A 19,139-nucleotide genomic window follows, 5' to 3' on the forward strand; every position below is an offset into this window, starting at 1 on the left:
AAATCTATATCATGGACAAACCTAGCTTCGACACTGATATGTGCTTATTTTCTTCACAGTTTGATTAGTTATTCGGATTTAAGAAAATCGACCTTGGTTACCGTTCGCTTTCCAAAAGTTAGGGCTAAAACTGCCTTGTCTACTTTTTTGTAGGGAATGAAAGCCTTTAGCAGTTTTTTTTTTTTTTTTTAATTTTATATACGGATTTTTGAAGGGACACTTCTTCATTATTGTAGGGAAGCACTTATAGCAAGCATTTGCAGCTGTTTGACAGCCGCTTGCTCTGTAATGGAGCTGGCTAAGTCTTTTCAGGATGGGCTGAGTATTGTTGGAGATAATACGAGAATTTCCGATGAAATGTTTAACAAATTATTAAATTATGTATTTACTGCTGCAGTTGGAGGACGAGTAAAAGAATGTATGTCTTTTGAATTTTCAAGATCGCAGTTTGCGATTGTATGAAATTTTTTTTCTCATTGAATTTGATACATAATAGGACGTGTCGCGTAATAATATAAATATCGCATAGCGCAAAGTGTGTATACACACACACACACACACACATATATATATATATATATATATATATATATTCTAATTTAATTGATACATAATATAAATAACAAACATTGTGTTGTAAAGTGTGTGTATGTTATAGGAACTTGATTGTGAAACGTTTAACATTAGGATTTTAGACACTCCTCTCGGTTATTTGCGAACTCGTAATCGTTCGCCTTATCACGGCGTTTTATCTGTATTGTTATTGATAAAAGGCTGCTTATTGTTAAATATTTTAGTATTTTTTCTTTGAAAAAACAAACAAAAAAAACCAAACAAACAGTATTTAAACTGTTCTGTTGAATCGACCAAAAATTCATGTCTAGTTATTCACGTGTGATTGTGACATAAGTAACATACCGCGAAATTTCGCAGTTTTAAAGGGAGGGATAAACCCAAATTCAAGGGAAGAATAATAAACATGTTATGTGATCCAAAATGCGTAGTTATTATTATTACATATGGGTATCTCCATGGAATTTGTAGACTTATTATGGGAGGCCCATTTCAAAAAACAGTAATTATCAATACCCGTACAATATCTGTCATTTTGCCTTGAAATCGTTCCACAAACAACTGACTCTGGTAGCTAACTTATTCCACTCATTCACCACTCTCTCCAAGCAAAAAAAATTCTTTATACCATAAAGCACTATCATGAATAGCTGAAAGCTTGTATAGATATGTTTTTTTTTTTTTTTTGGTGGAAAAATTTAATAAATAAGTTACGGGGAAGATCATCTTAAAAGCTTTCAGCATATCTGTTTGCAATTGAATATTTTATTTGAATAGGATAAAGATCTTTAACTTAGTATATAGGAAGTGAAAACTTTTTTTTATACAAAAAAAAATTCAAATTTCCAGTAGCATTGCATATAATGTAGTTATAGTTACTGCAGAAATGAAAAATCTCTTCATTCTGCGATAATTTTTTTTATTTATTGTTTTATTTGCAGTGGAAATTGAACCATCTGTTCCAGGATGTGTAAAGCATGCTTTTGCTGGAATGCTTTCTTTTGTTCTTGAAGCAGCAAGATTTGATGCAGATAGTTCTTCTCTTAGGTATGGGAGTAGTGTACACTTTAAAAAATATATATATTCATTGCAGTTTTGAGTTTACCATAGCCTTAATTAATTACAGATTACTAACCTTTTTATTTCAATCAGTATCTTTTTTTATCATCATCATCATCATCAAATTCCTGCCATGTACCCTCAAGGGGTGTACAGGATATGACAGTACTACATGAAAAAATTACATCATTACTAACTTCCTATCTACAATTTTCCTCCAAATCAGTCTGTTACTTGTCAAGACTCCAACATTATCAGATCTTATATTTCTATCGTCGAAGGCACTTTGTACCGTCAATCCACCTATATCTTGGTCTTCCTCTGGGTCGTTTTCCTGCCAACCTGGTAGAGAACACTTGTTTTGCTAATCTTTCCTCTCCCATTCTATTTAAGTGACCATACCACCTGAGATTAGCTCTGCTAACGCATTCCTGGATGCTGACAATGTCAAGTTCTTTCCTAATATCCTCATTTTTAATAAGATATTGTCATTGATGCCATCTGTTCACGCCTCTAATCTTTCTCAGGACTCTCATATCTGCGGTCTCTAGTCTTTGGTCAAGTGTTTTACTTCTGACCCAGCTCTCAGATCCATAAGTTAAAACTGGCTAATTTAGTGTTCCGACTAATTTCTTTCTTATTCCATAGGAATTTATTCAATTGACTTCCCACCATACCAGCTTTGCTGATTCTGTTGTCTATTTCTATATTTAATTTACCATCTTCAGTAAAAATCGTGCCTAAGTAGCTGAAATGTTTTACTTGTTCCACAGGTTCTCCATTCACAACACAGTTGACATTTTCAATGATTCTGCCTATTTTCATTGTCTTTGTCTTTTTATTGCTGACCGTCATACCATATCTATTACAACAGCTATTCAATTTAGTCAGAGAATCTTGCAGACTTGTAGCGGATTTATTTAGAAGTATAATATCATCTGCATAAAGCAAAGAGCTGACATTAACATCTCCAATTTTGATATCAGGTTTAATACCACATTCCTTCATAATGTGATCCATATAGATAATGAATAACAGAGGGGATAATGTACATCCTTGTCTCACACCAGATTTAACATTAAACCATCTTCCTGTACTTCCTTCAATTCTAACTGCTGACTTACAACTCAATTAAAGACTAAGTATTGCTTGATATAATGCCCCATTGACACCATATAACTGCAGCGTATTGAGTAGCTTCTCTCTTGGCACCTTGTCATATGCCTTTTCCAAATCGACAAAACTTAAATACAGATCTTTGTTGTATTCCCATGCTTACTCGACTATTTGTCGTAAAGTGAAGATCTGATCCTGACAGCCTCTATTTGGCCTGAATCCAGCTTGTTCTTCACCAAGCTTTTCTTCCACAATTCTTCTCAACCGTTTCTCAAGTATACTTGCATAGATCTTGCCAGGAACACTCAGTAGGGAATTATCTCTGTAATTCTTACATTCAGTTTTATTTCCCTTTTTATATATGGGTACTATGAGAGCTCTACTCCAATCATCGGGAATTCGTCCCTCTGTCCAGGCTTCCTGAACTATGCAGTACAGCCACTGTAAGACTTTTATACCACCATACTTAAGCATTTCTGGTCGAATATGATCTACTCCTGCTGCCTTTCCACATTTCAAGCCTTTGATGACTTTTTCTACTTCAAGTATGGATATGTATTCCTGACTGCATGCCTGGTCAGTGTTTTTTATCACTGTGCTGTCATCATTGCTTGTTTCATTTAGCAGTTTTTCAAAGTAATTACTCCATACTTCAAGGATATCTTTTTCTCCTGTTTTCATGTCACCTTTATCATCTGTAACTCCTTTTACAGCACTCTTTCCTCCATTCCTAAGCTTCTTCAAAACCTCCAGAATATTTTGCCACCCTCTTGATATTTATTTTCTATATTCTTGCCAAAGTCCTCCCATGACTTTTGTTTAGCTAGTTTTACAAACTGTTTAGCTTTCTTACATTTGTCTCTGTATTCTGTAAGAGTAAAAGCTGACTTATTTGCCAGGAACTTTTGATATGCTTTCTTCTTTTCCTTCACTGCCTCTTTAACTTCCGGTGTCCACCAGGGAGTTCTGATTTTTTTATCTTTGCACACAACCTCACCACATGCCTCTCTGGCAGAATCCATCAATGTTTTCTTCAGAGTTTGCCACTGAATCTCCAAGGTTTGATTCCTGTTCTCAAACTCTTTCATTTTCTTTTCAATAATCTTTCTGTATTTTAGTCTACAGTTCACATCTGAGAGCTGCTCAACTTTTATTTGCTTTAAACCTTTCTTACATGTTATTCTTTTCAATATGCAATTCAATTTTATCATGCTCAAGACTAAATAGTGATCACTTCCAATTTCAAATCCTCTGTACACTCTGGTGTCCTGCACCAGGGAGAAAACATCACTATCAACAATAACATAGTCAATGAGACTTTTCTTATTCCTAGCCTTTTCTCTCCATGTGAATTTGTGCACATTTTTATGTTGGAACATGGTGTTAGTAATAACCAGTCCATGTCCTGAGCAGAAATCCAACAGATATTTGCCATTATTATTAGCTTTGCTCTTTTCTCCAAATTTTCCCAAAATATTTTTGTATGTCTCACAATCATTTCCTACTCTGCCATTTAGATCCCCAACAAGGACCAACTTTTCCTTTTTCATTGTGTCAGTTGCTTTTTCTAGAGCGTCAAAAAATTCCTCCACTTCTACCTTAGTAGAACCTTCTGTGGGACCATAGGCACAAATAAGTTTCATTGTCCAGTTCCTCATTCTCATATTTGCCCACATTACTCTACTTGAGACTGACTGCCATTCAAGAAGATTAGCCTCGCATTTTGTGTTGAATACTATGGCTACTCCTTTTTTTATAGTAACCCTAATCCTAAAATTTATTGCTTTAATCATTCATCGAAGAAGAATCTAACAGGCTTCTGTTTGGTGATGTAAAATAGAGGATATTTCTGGACCATGTAAAAAAAATACAATATATATATATATATATATATATAAAATTTATAAAATAGAAAAAAATCCTTAGCCCACTCATGGTACAAAATGATCTGTAGATTTGCAAATAACTTTGTAGTGGGAGCAATATGAAAAAAAAAATTTATACCCATCTTTATATCCTCCCAGATAATAAATTGAAGCTTTGAAAATAGGCCAGAGAGCTTATGAGACTGCAGTACTCAGCATGAGACTTACCTTGGCTTTCCCTGCATAGACAGCGAATATATAGGCTTCTGGGCATAGCTCATATCTTATGTATTGTAAGCCAAGACAGTTCCACAGTGTTGAGGGTTGTTTTCTTGTAAACTCCCTTGTCTAGTTTCAAAACTTTATAAGTTTCAGTTTATTATTTGGCTGTGAATTAAGCATGAATTTATAATATCCCCTATTTCATTATTTTCATTGTTTAAGAAGTTTATATTTTTATGTTAGGTGATAGATGAATTTCATTGCTCAGTGTGAAACTTCGAAGTAGCCTGAAAATATTCCATGTTTGGTCTCTAGGGTATGATTTCTGGGTTATTAGTACTAATGGGATGTAGCTTACAACCTGTTGCGGATGCTATTAATATAAATATATATATTATTCCTGATCATACATCAAGTTGTATAATTATTTGAGATTATGGCTGAAGCAGCTTCTGATCAGTTTGTCTGTTTTGTGGGATAAAAAACTTAACTTTACAAGAGGAAAAATCAGTTTCTGGGAGTAAAAACACTGTTGCCTTTGTATGAGACCAGCTTATTTACTTTCATTTCAAATGCCCCTATAAAGATTTTTGCATCCTAGATGGGATTCAAACCTATTACTTTTGAACCAGAGAGGTTGCTTACCCTTTTTGCAGCACTTTTTTTGCTTTTTTTTTAATGCCATAAAACCATTTTTTTTCCCCGGTCATAGAAGGAGCTCCATCTGCAGCCACAGAAGTTCATTTTGACAGAGGTAGATTTTATTTATGCAGAAGTTCAAAAACACAAATATATCTTGTCCTGTATTAGTGTTATACATTGGTACTAGTTCCAATAATTCCTCAAAAATGTTGAAATCCGTGTCGCAAGCAAGAAGTAACACAGCTAATTGAGCTATGCCCTCAATGTTCGTACTCTCGTCACAGGCAATGGAAAAAGTTTTGAAACTAAATGATTTTGCTTTGATCTGAAATTGTTGGCCAAACCAGTAATTCTTTCCGCAACTGTATTTCGAGACAAAGAGATGGTTTGAAAAGCCTTCATATTTTCAGGACAAATAATTTCTGCAGCTTTAATTAGACATTCCTTAATGAAATCACCTTCAGTAAAAGGTTTTGAGTGTTTGGCTATCAACTCCGACAAGACGTAGCTTGCATGCACCCCAACTTCACTTTCTGGTGAAGTTGGGGTGCATGTTGGGGTGATAATTTAGTAAACATGAACTGTTGTTTTTTCAGTCCCGACTTGAGCTTTTTCAACTTTTCTTGTCTCATTAATCCCTCGTAATTATCATATTTTGATTTATGTTGTTCATAGTGACGATTAATGTTGTATAACTTTGGTACACTGATAATATTATTATATATTAAGCAGATTATTTAATTTTTTCTTCACAGCAAAAATACTCCAATTCCCACTTTTCTTGGAAATTTCGATGTTTTTCACAATTTTTCGTTTATTACTATCACTTGGTTTTGATAGAGACATGCTGAATACAAAGGACTGATAAAAATTAATAATCGTTAACATAAAATAATAAAATATTTTAATAAAAACTGATATTTTTCCTTGAACATCAACTTACCAGACACTAAATAACTGCACAAATTAATAAGTGTAACATAAATAAACCTATTTTTCTTGTTCACCCAAAGTGAAATATTCCCTGTTACGCACACCAAACAAGTCGATTCAAAAAAGACTGATGACTAGACGTGGGCGTGGCACTGGCACATGATAGTAGGTATATAATCGGCTGGTAGAAATAGTGGGGGGAAATGGTTCACCTGCATGTAAAGGAAATGCATGCAACACAGCTATATGTAGTAATCACTTTCATTGGCAAACGTTTGGCTGGGCTGCAAAAATTTTCGTCGTGGGCCGTGATGACACCCATGGTGTAGATGAAGGTAGTTGCAGTTAGTAGAGTGGTGGAGATGGAGAGTTGTAGAGAGGTGTCCTCCCTTGATGAGTCTTTGGACTCCCTGGAGGTGTTCGATAATAATATATTATATATATATATATGTTAAAGATACCAAGCTATTTTAAACCTGGGTTTACTCCATTTCCCAAGTAAGCAAATAGACAAACAAGTCAAGTTTGCGCCTGCAAGTGTTGCAAGTCTAGCTGACCCTGCACATAGTGCAAGACCAAGGCAACTCATGGTAAAAGTAGAATAAGCTCTGATCACTAATCTTAATATTTACCCATAATGCAAAGCACATCTCCTGGAGGAGATGTATGATGCTTTGTATTAAAGGCAAGGGGCCACTACCCAGACTGGTTTCGACCTTTATTGCGGTCTCATCAGTGGGAGCCAGGCTAGAAATACCAAGATTTTAGTAATACCAAGCTTATAAGTATTTTACCAGAACAAGTTACCATAAGGTGTTTTAACCTTATTAAATAAAAATCTCAAATTAAAATAGCTTGGTATCTTTAACATTTATTATACCCAAGGTAAAATACTTTCTACACACACACACACACACACACACACACACACATATATATATATATATATATATATATATATATAGAAAGGTTTCTGCAGTTGGGATTAATCAACCTAGTTGTTATCCTCTAAATTAAGAACTTTTTAAATTATTGTTCTGTGTTTATCTCTGAAGCTTGATTTTCCAAAGTAGTCTGAAATATAGTAAAGTCATCTTCTTTGACCTCTAACTTTACTAACTGAAAAAGAGAACAAATATGTATAAATAAGATGTACACACACACACCCCATAAACTTTAAAGGTATATTCTACACCTCAGAACTAATGAAAAGGTCACAATAAACATGGGTTCAGAAACTTTGCATTTCCAAGATACCTTTTGTAATGAATGATGACAATTTCTAATGCAGATAGAAGGCAAAATGTCAAGAAATAAACATTTGATAACTGTCCAAAAAAAAAAGTGTTCAAAATGATCTCTTTTCCAGCCACATAACCACTGAGATGTTTCACCATTGACATCATCATGTTCATGAAAGTTTCTTGTTCTACTGTCACTGTATGCATGTTCCTTTAATTCATTAACATTCCCCACTGGGATACACTACACCAGTGTATACATTTCAAATGGTCCTTTGTCGTCATCGTCCGGTAGCATCCTCTAGCAAGAGGGTTGCAACAGATGAGCAGCTCTTCTCCATTTCTCTCTGTCTGTCGCTTCCATCATTCTTAAACCAGTCCATTCCACGATGTTATTAAACCACTCTCCAGTTGGTCTTCCACGTCTTCTCTTCCTCTCAACTTTCCCTTGTAATATAGTTCTTGTCAGGTGTTCCGAAGAACCTCTCAGATCTCCTGCAAATCTAGTCTTTCTTTGCATAATATTCTTTAACAGTGTTCTTTCCATCCCAACTCGTCTTAAAACTTCTTGATTTGATATTCTTTCTGTATAGCTAATCTTTTCCATCTTTCTATAACACCACATTTCCAATGCATTAATTCTTTCCATATCTCTCTTTCTTAGTGTCCATGACTCACTTCCATAACTTGCAATACTCCAAACTGTTGCTTTAACTATTCCAATTCTAATGCCTATTTTAGTGTTCTTGTTTATTAAAATTCTCTTCATTTCCATAAATGCCGATTTAGCTTTGCCTATTCTATTTCTAATGTCCAACTCTGAAGTTCCTTTCTCTGAATGGCCCTTACAAATGCAAATCCCTAGGTTTTAGGTTAGTTACCAAGAGGGCTATATAATTAGTCCACATCAATCAATCACTCTTTCAGGAAACTTTGATCACGATACTCTTGGACCTAGCAACAGAAATATGGTGGTATGCTGTTGGATTCTGAACGAAGAGAAATTTAAATTATTAATACTCTCTTCAGAATCCAACATAATCCGCCATGGTAAAGGCTACATTTGTAAATATTATTTAATGTAAATCACTTATTTATAAATTAATATTCATATAACTACCTATAAGTTGATTTAATATTTAATTATTTAATCAAGAATGTGTACTAATAAAAAAAAAAAAACCTCTGTATTAAAGTATTATTAAGTTATTTTATTTATTGCTATGTTAATTTATAGGAGTTTGTATTCAACATTTAACTGCGTATTAATTGAAATGTAAATATTCTTTATTTGTTCCTGTTTGTAGAAGTTTAGCATTATGCAATACCTCAATTTTATTATATTTTGTTTGGTTGTCATGGAGACGTATGTAAGTGAGCGAGCACGTTTTGGAACACCACGTGAGGTTTATTGAAAAGAGTTTTAGAAAGAAATCACGAGAATAATTTAGGTGGGAAGAACAGATATATAAGCGATGAACGCTGAAATTATTAATGAATTAAGGGGAGATTAGGGGAATTAAGAGAGAGAAAGGAGAGGATTGGCATTAGGTTGGAATCGGAGCATTCGGGAATCACAGTGCGATAATAGCGAGTCGGCAAGTCACTCAAGCAGCTAATAAAGTCTACTAGTCGAGAGGCGGTTAGCTAATAAATTGTAGAATAACAATTATAGCTGTGGAAGACAGCTGAGTGACTACTAAATAGACTAGCGATATTTGAGTTGAGATTTAATTTCAGGGTCAACCTGTCGAGTACACACAGAATCTTGAAATAAAGCATGGAGTTACTAGAATAGTAGAGGCTGTAAAATTGAAGTTTACCGTTAGCTGTGCTTAGAAATATATTGCCTAAAGAATTAAATGAATGCAGGAAGAATGAACAGCTGTGCCTATAAAATCTCAAGTTAAGGAATTATTGTGTGTTGCCTTATTTCATGAGTGATCAGTAGTACTTTATGCAACAACGTTTGTTTATGTGTATTGTGACCGATGATTAATTCAGTTATTGCTTAGAAGAATTATTTTAATGAGTGCCGTTTAATGTTTAAGGTGTTTACAGTTATAAAAAGTGTTTACGTATAAGTTTATGAAGAAAGAAGATTATCGGTAAGATTATTCCAACCATTAATATTCCTTTGCAGAGAAGTGTACGAGTTTCATCCTAGAATTTCCTTATATTAACAGTAACTATTGCAGAAATTAGCTAAAGTGTATATTTATAAGTGTTTGCTTGTGAAGAGGTATTGCTGCAATTTTTATTGTATTTGAAACTTAAGGAACTGTGAGAAAACTGTAATAGAGATAGCAGAATTACCATTGTCTGAGTTTGTATGACTATATTGTCAGGAAGGCTGAAGTGTTTCTAATAACTTAATTAGTGATTTGAACTTAAGTTTAAATTTGTGATTTTAAAATTAAATGTTTGTTTTTGTTAATCAAAAGTTGTATTTGCCTGAATCTCTTTTACTGCACCATTCATAAAATATTCGAACCAAAGCGGGAGTGATAAATAAGTTAAATATACTCGGCCAGTATAAATATTAAGGAGAAATAGTTGAGGGTTGATTTATCTTCAATTCTTGAACTAATTCAGATATAGAGTGTGCGCAGTCTATAAATATAAATTTTCTCTATATTTGTATTAGAAATCAACTAGCAATTATTTTTTAGGTTAAGAACATCGTAATAACTAAATGTCGGATCCAAGGTAAAAAGTTGTATCCGACATTTAGTTAACTATTATTAAGTTAACTATTTCTCCTTAATATTTATACTGGCCAAGTATATTTAACTTATTTATCACTCCCGCTTTGGTTCGAATATTTTATGAATGGTGCAGTAAAAGAGATTCAGGCAAATACAACTTTTGATTAACAAAAACAAACATTTAATTTTAAAATCACAAATTTTACACTTAAGTTAAAATCACTAATTAAGTTATTAGAAACACTTCAGCCTTCCTGACAATACAGTCATACAAACTCAGACAATGGTAATTCTGCTATCTCTATTACAGTTTTCTCACAGTTTCTTAAGTTTCAAATACAATAAAAATTGCAGCAATACCTCTTCACAAGCAAACACTTATAAATATACATTTTAGCTAATTTCCGCAATAGTTACTGTTAGTATAAGGAAATTCTAGGATGAAGCTCGCACACTTCTCTGCAAAGGAATATTAATGGTTGGAATAATCTTACCGATAATCTTCTTTCTTCATAAACTTATACGTAAACACTTTTTATAACTGTAAACACCTTAAACATTAAACGGCACTCATTAAAATAATTCTTCTAAGCAATAACTGAATTAATCATTGGTCACAATACACATAAACAAACGTTGTTGCATAAAGTACTACTGATCACTCATGAAATAAGGCAACACACAATAATTCCTTAACTTGAGATTTTATAGGCACAGCTGTTCATTCTTCCTGCATTCATTTAATTCTTTAGGCAATATATTTCTAAGCACAGCTAACGGTAAACTTCAATTTTACAGCCTCTACTATTCTAGTAACTCCGTGCTTTATTTCAAGATTCTGTGTGTACTCGACAGGTTGACCCTGAAATTAAATCTCAACTCAAATATCGCTAGTCTATTTAGTAGTCACTCAGCTGTCTTCCATAGCTATAATTGTTATTCTACAATTTATTAGCTAACCGCCTCTCGACTAGTAGACTTTATTAGCTGCTTGAGTGACTTGCCGACTCGCTATTATCGCACTGTGATTCCCGAATGCTCCGATTCCAACCTAATGCCAATCCTCTCCTTTCTCTCTCTTAATTCCCCTAATCTCCCCTTAATTCATTAATAATTTCAGCGTTCATCGCTTATATATCTGTTCTTCCCACCTAAATTATTCTCGTGATTTCTTTCTAAAACTCTTTTCAATAAACCTCACGTGGTGTTCCAAAACGTGCTCGCTCACTTACATACGTCTCCATGACAACCAAACAAAATATAATAAAATTGAGGTATTGCATAACGCTAAACTTCTACAAACAGGAACAAATAAAGAATATTTACATTTCAATTAATACGCAGTTAAATGTTGAATACAAACTCCTATAATATTAACATAGCAATAAATAAAATAACTTAATAATACTTTAATACAGAGGTTTTTTTTTATTAGTACATATTCTTGATTAAATAATTAAATATTAAATCAACTTATAGGTAGTTATATGAATATTAATTTATAAATAAGTGATTTACATTAAATAATATTTACAAATGTAGCCTTTGCCATGGCGGATTATGTTGGATTCTGAAGAGAGTATTAATAATTTAAATTTCTCTTCATTCAGAATCCAACAATGCCATCATACACGAATCACATTTTTCTTCTGCATGCTAAAAGAACATCATCAATGATACTTTTTATCAGTTTTGCAAAAAGTCATGGCACAAATTTACTAAAACCTGTTTGACAATACATACTACATTAATAATCTATCTTCAAAAATATATGCTCTTATGTTGGTGGAGAATTGCTGCTGATTTCCTGACTGAATAACTACACAGTACATATGGTTTTGATTGACCCACATGCACTTGTGATAATTCAAAATACCATCTCACATGAACATTGCCTGTTCTGTGAAAAGGATACAAGAAAACCTTTTGGTGCTACATATTGCAGAAACCGCTGACAAAATACCCATCGATGATGATTGATAAGTACTTAAACCTGCTGGGAATAGTACAGATGAAGCTGATTTTCACTCAGAACCCCACTGCACCGTGTGGCAGTACATGGATTCCATGTTTCTAGAGGTAGCATGTTTTCCTCAGTCTCTAGTACTTTCACAGTTCTTCATCCATTGCTTTCTTTTCTGCTCTGCCTGCCTTCTTTTCATGGTGCAGAAACTGTGCCATGCTCAGAAGCATAAACCAAGCAAATGCTCAAGAGCATGGATGTCATTTTGCATTTCCATTAGCATATTCATTATAAAAGTGCTCATCAGCCAATTCAGTGAATGAGAACTTGCCCTCTATTCAAAGCACTGGCATTACTTAGAAACACAAATAGCTACTACTACTTGCTCAGAATTAGCCTATTAGATGAATAGCTGCATCATTTTTCATGTGATTCTATTCTGGTTGTTTAGAGTCATCAAGTTGCATCTGCTTTGCATGTTGTCATTTGTGCTATAGGTATAAATGACTCATCATATATCATCTCAGAAATGCACCATGAATATCGTTATGCAGGCAGCTGGTCACTTTTGCATGCTAATGCACCATCTCATTGTTCGAACATTGTGAGACAGTTTTTGAGCAAAAAACCAAGTTTATGTGTTGGATCACTTGCCGTATTCACTGATTTAGTACCCTGTGACTTCTTTCTCTTCCCCTAACTTCATTTGCCGATGAAAGGAAAGTGATATGACACCATTTTCAACATTCAAGTGGCAGTAATCACGACCCTCAACAATATTCCAAAAACTGATATAAAAAAACACGTTTAATGAATTAATTGACTGTACCAAATGCTGTATTGAAGCTGAGAGAGAGTATATTGATTGAAATAAATTCTTTGAATAATTATAATTGGCCTGTGTTTTATTTTCTATCAAAAGTTCGGTTTCTTTTTGGACAGAAGTGTATATCAGAATATTAATATTCTAATTGTAATATAAAAGTGAAAGCTTCTTAGAACACAGTACATGGATCTAACATTACACTGCTATACCTCATACATTACCATATTAGCTATATGATGGCTCGATGATGTTTTCCATTACTGGATTCAATGGTCCAGATTTTTATACCTGAAGTATAAGATGACCCCTGGTTTCAATAGTTGTTTTCAATTATCATCTTATGCTAACATATACAGTAGATTTTTTTTTAAATTTCAACCCCACTCACAACCTATAACACGAGTGCTGTACGAGTGTGTGTGATCTAATCACTAAGGAAAAAAGAACTTACTGGTGTGTTTTTTGGACAGTCAGAAGTCATAGTAGTTGGGGGAAAAAAGTTGGTTGGTTTGAAGCTGAACTTTGTTTGTGGATGATGATTACACTGACTCATGTTTCATCTATGGGTTTGATAGTTCCAATATTTTGTCTTTTCATGGAGACATCATCTAGGATACATTAGTATACAAATTGTAATAACATACAATAAGTGGGAGATATTAGACTAGAAATCTAAAGTACTAAGAGCGGACATCCTATATGGGTACTCCTAGCTAGCCTTAGCTGTTGGGTTGTAGGTATAAGAATTACTGTTTACTAAACTGTGGTGTGTTTTAAATCATATTTATTTAGATTTGGTTGGGTTTTTGCTACTGTTGCTCTTAATACTAGCGAATACAATCAGAAAATGACTGTTTCTCAGAGAGTGCACTACTAATCACACATTTCTAAATTATGATCCCCACATATTCCCAGAAGAAAACATTGAAAAGACTTCTTAAAAACATCTTCTTTTGACCTCCTCAAATCTTTTAGTTCTTCCCTCCTCCACCAGATATACAGCTTACCTGAAATTCATAAACTGAATGATACTCAATCCTAGTAAATGGTACTGACTCCCCTCCTTTAAACTAGCCAAACAGCTAAATCTTTATTTCTTCTTTCTTGGCCATACTTCATCTTATATAAAAAATTGCCACTTCAGATCTTTAATTCAAAATTTTGTTTTAAGTAGAACTTATATGTTAGCTTTGATATCACTTCTTTATTCACCAATATTCCCCTTTTTGACACCTTAACTTTACTTAAAATTGTTTTTCCCAACATCTCTGATTTCTTCAGTACCGATTTCTCTACCAGTACCGGTTTACCATGCTTGAAAAGATACCAGATTTAAACAGAGGATACAGCCATGAGTTCTCTCTCTACCCTTCACTAGCTTATTTCTGTATAAAGAATTTCAAAAAAAAAATTTTTTTTTCTTCTTGATACTACCATTCTCAAACCTGTCTGGCTAAGATACAATAATGATGTGTTCTCCACATCATTATTGTATCGTTACTCTTTCCTCTTCCACCTCCACAGTAAACGCCTCAAAATCCAGCTTATTATAGAAAAAGAAAATAACAATAGTCTGCCTTTTCTAGCCATAACCACAGGTTTTCCCAACAGCATTTTACTTTCTCAGTTTACAGAAAACCTGCTCATACAGGTAGATAAATATATTACTTTCCCATCCACCCTCCCAACAGTATGCATCATATTCCTGGTTGGAACACAGGAATATGATGCATATGAGGAATATGAGCGTTCAGTTCTCAGGCTTCCCTGAGAACTGAACTCTCCTTTATTTGCCATACCTTTATCCAGTGTCTACAATGACAAAAAAAGATTAACAGAATAATTGTCCCACCACTTTTTATTAATATTCCTTTTCCATATATTCATTCTTCTGTAGACCTAGTAAAACTTTTCTTTCTATAAGAACCTGGAAGCATATGGACACTAAACCAAGACTTTTTTCTTGATGTGCTTACTGCAGAATTTCATAGGTACAAGTTGGAAATTCTTGCTCTACAAGAAGCAAGGTGGATGGGAAAAGGTGACATTTGGAAGGGTAACACTGTTTACATACTCAGGATATCATCATCATCGAATTCCTGACATGTACCTTCAAGGGGTGTACAGGATATGATAGTACTACATGAAAAATTTACATCATTATTAACTTCCTATCTACAATTTTCTTCCAAATCAGTCTGTTACTTGTCAAGACTCCAGTATTATCATTATCAGATCTTATATTTCTATTGTCTAAGGCACATTGTACCGTATCAATCCACCTATATCTTGGTCTTCCTCTGAGTCATTTTCCTGCCTACCTGGCAGAGAACACTTGTTTTGCTAATCATTCCTCGCCCATTCTGTTTAAGTGACCATATCACCTGAGATTAGCTCTGCTAACACATTCCTGTATGCTGACAATGTCAAGTTCTTTCCTAATATCCTCGTTTTTAATATGATATTGCCATTGATGCCATCTGTTCACACCTATAATCTTTCTCAGGACTCTCATATCTGCGGTCTCTAGTCTTAGATCAAGTGTTTTACTTCTGCCCAACTCTCAGATCCATAAGTTAAAACTGGTTTGAACACTGTCTTGTATACAGCTAATTTAGTGTTTTGCCTAATTTCTATCTTATACCATATGAATTTATTCAGTTGACTTCCTACCATACCAGCTTTGTTGATTCTGTAGTATATTTCTATATTGAATTTACCATCTTCACTAAAAATCATGCCTAAGTAGCTGAAATGTTTTACTTGTTCCATAGGTTCTCCATTCACAACACAGTTGATGTTCAATGATTCTGCCTATTTTCATTGTCTTTCTCTTTCTATTGCTGACCTTCATACCATATCTATTACAACAGTTATTCAATTTAGTCAGGGACTCTTGCAAACTTGTAGTGGAAGTATAACATCGTCCGCATAAAGCAAAGAGCTGACATTAGCATCTCCAATTCTGATATCATGTTTAATACCACTTTCCTTCGTAATGTGATCCATATAGATAATGAATAGCAGAGAGGATAATGTACATCATTGGCTCACACCAGATTTAACATTAAACCATCTTCCTGTGCTTCCTGTACTCTCTTGGCACCTGATCATATACCTTTTCCAGATCGACAAAACTTAAATACAGATCTTTGTTATATTCCCATGCTTTCTCAACTTTGTCGTAAAGTGAAGATCTGATCCTGACAGCCTCTATTTGGCCTGAATCCAGCTTGTTCTTCACCAAGCTTTTCTTCCACAATTCTTCTCAACTGTTTCTCAAGTATGCTTGCATAGATCTTGCCAGGAACACTCAGTAGGGAAATACAAATACATTCAGTTTTATTTCCCTTTTTATATATGGGTACTATTAGAGCTCTATACAATCATTGGTAATTCATCTCTCTCTCCAGGCTTTCAGAACTATGCAGTGCAGCCACTGTAAGACTTTTATACCATCATATTTCAGCATTTCTGCTCGAATATCATCTACTCCTGCTGCCTTTCTACATTTCAGGCCTTTGATGGCTTCAAGTATGGATATTTATTCCTGACTGTATGCCTGTTGAGTGTTTTGTACCACTGTGCTATCACTGCTTGTTTCATTTAGCAATTTTTCGAAGTAATTACTCCATACTTCAAGGATATCTTTTTCTCCCATTTTCAAGTCACCTTTATCATTTCTAACTCCTTTTACAGTACTCTTTCCTCCATTTCTAAGCTTCTTCAACAACCTCCAGAATATCTTACCACCTTCTTGATATTTATTTTCTATGTTCTTGCAAAAGTCCTTCCATGACTTTTGTTTAGCTAGTTTTACACAGTGTTTAGCTTTCTTACCTTTGTCTCTGTATTCTCTAAGAGCACAAGCTGACTTATTTGCCAGGAAATTTTGATATGCTTTCTTCTTTTCCTTCACTGCCTCTTTAACTTCCTTTGTCCACCATCTGATTTTTCTATCCTTGCAGACAACCTCACCACATGCCTCTCTGGCTGAATAAATCAGGGTTTTCTTCAAGGCTTGCCACTGAATCTTCAAGGTTTGGTTTCTGTTCTCAAACTCTTTCATTTTTTCTTCAATAATCTTTGTGTATTTTAGTCTACAGTTCACATCTGAGAGCTGCTCAACTTTTATTCGCTTTAAAACTTTCTTGCATGTTATTCTTTTCAATACAAAATTCAATTTTATCCTGCTAAAGACTAAATAGTGATCACTTTCAATTTCAAATCCTCTGTACACTCTGGTGTCCTGCACCAGGGAGAAAGCATCACTATCAACAATAACCTGGTCAATGAGACTTTTCTTATTCCTTGCCTCTTCTCTCCATGTGAATTTGTGCACATTTTTATGTTGGAACATGGTGTTAGTAATAATTAGTCCATGTCCTGAGCAGAAATCCGACAGGTATTTGACATTGTTATTATTGGCTTTGCTCTTTTCTCCAAATTTTCCCAAAATATTTTTGTATATCTGACAATCATTTCCTACTCTGCTATTTAGATCCCCAACAAGGACCAACTTTTCCTTTGTCATTGTGTCAGTTGCTTTTTCTAAAGCCTCAAAAAAACTCCTCCACTTCTACCTTAGTAGAACCTTCTGTGGGATCATAGGCACAAATTAGTCTCATTGTCCAGTTCCCCATTCTCATATTTGCCCACATCACTCTACTTGAGACTGCCTGCCATTCAAGAAGATTAGCCTCGTATTTTGTGTTGAATACTATGGCTACTCCTTCTTTTCCTTGATTGTCATTTCCTGAATATAACATTTTGTATTTATTGTTCAGAAAGATCTCGCCAGTTTTTGTGTTTTTTGTTTCAGTCACCCCTATTATGTCGATCTGGTACTTATCTAATTCCTCAGCTAGCTCCATTTCTTTGCGATTCAGGCTTCTTATGTTGATAGTACTCTGGTGATGTTGAGTTGGGGTGTGCTTTCAGATTTGTTCCAGTAGCTGATTTTTCACTGTTTGCCCTGTTTCCCTGACGAAAACAACGGGAGCCTTGTAAGGATTGCAAACATCTGCAAGATGCAGGACTGTTACTTTGGATATAACTATATTAATGCAAGGCTCATAAATTTGAAATTGGGATTAAATCTCTGAATGTTGTTAGTTGGTATTTTGCTACCGAGTATTCAAAAGATAGAAAGAGTGCTTTTGTTATTAGCTGCAAGATACACCAGGCAGTTTTAAGAAACCTGAATTTTGCTGAACAGTTATTTTAAGGGATTTGAATTCCAAAGTTGGTACTGACTCTAATTGTTCGCTGGAGTAATTGTTCCATGGCTGGAAAGCGGACACGCTAACCACTCGGCCAACTAGGCTGGTATTTTTATACACTCCTCCAGTTATGTAAACTAAATGGACTAAGAATAACCAACACCTGTTTCAAGCATAAGGATATTTACAGGTACATCTGAGTTTCACCTGTTGTTATCCACAAGAACATGATTTTGTTCTAATTAATAGTAAATGGGCAAGTTCTATGCTGAACACTGTAACATACAAATTGGATCTGACCACCATCTTGTTAATTGCACATTGCAGTCAAAGCTTTTGAGAGGGTAAATAACAGTGTCAGCTGTGTTAATACTGTTATTTACCAGGATGAGTTTCTCAGGTGTTATGAAAGATATAATCTATAAGATTGTGACATGCATGAAACTAGTGTCTGTTTTGGGGCTTAGAAGTAAAGTGATTTGACCAGTAAGGCAATGCAGTTAATTACTGAAAGTAGAGAATGAAGAAGCTGGAGCTGTATCCAATAATAAGAATAAAGTATAAGGAAATTAATAAATAAGTAAAAGCACAGTTGAAAATTGATAAAAACCTCTGGGTTTAACAACTTGGCAAAGAATGCAGCATGAAATTAGTAATAAGATATGTAAGAGGAAGGAGCATGGAGTGAAAAGATAAAAGAACAAGATGCCATCATAGCAAGGTGGGTGGAGCATCTTTTAAACAGTATTATCCAATTATTCTTAGTAAA

General features: G+C 34.4%; 1 protein-coding gene across 1 annotated transcript in view; it reads left to right on the top strand.

Moving 5' to 3' along the window:
• Positions 1-245: 245 nt before the first annotated feature.
• The window catches only part of LOC150099905 (COMM domain-containing protein 3-like), a 92,531-nt gene continuing 73,637 nt past the window's right edge, over positions 246-19,139 (top strand). The window contains exons 1-2 of the mRNA XM_090402580.1: positions 246-418; positions 1,515-1,620. Coding sequence (XP_090258706.1) covers positions 289-418; positions 1,515-1,620 — 236 coding nt within the window. The 5' untranslated portion in view covers positions 246-288. The remainder of the gene's footprint in view (positions 419-1,514; positions 1,621-19,139) is intronic.

The sequence above is a fragment of the Typopeltis vanoorti genome, chromosome 13, assembly GCF_054136105.1.
Source record: "Typopeltis vanoorti isolate ZY-2024b chromosome 13, IOZ_Tvanoo_1.0, whole genome shotgun sequence".
In the NCBI taxonomy this organism is placed as follows: domain Eukaryota; kingdom Metazoa; phylum Arthropoda; class Arachnida; order Uropygi; family Thelyphonidae; genus Typopeltis; species Typopeltis vanoorti.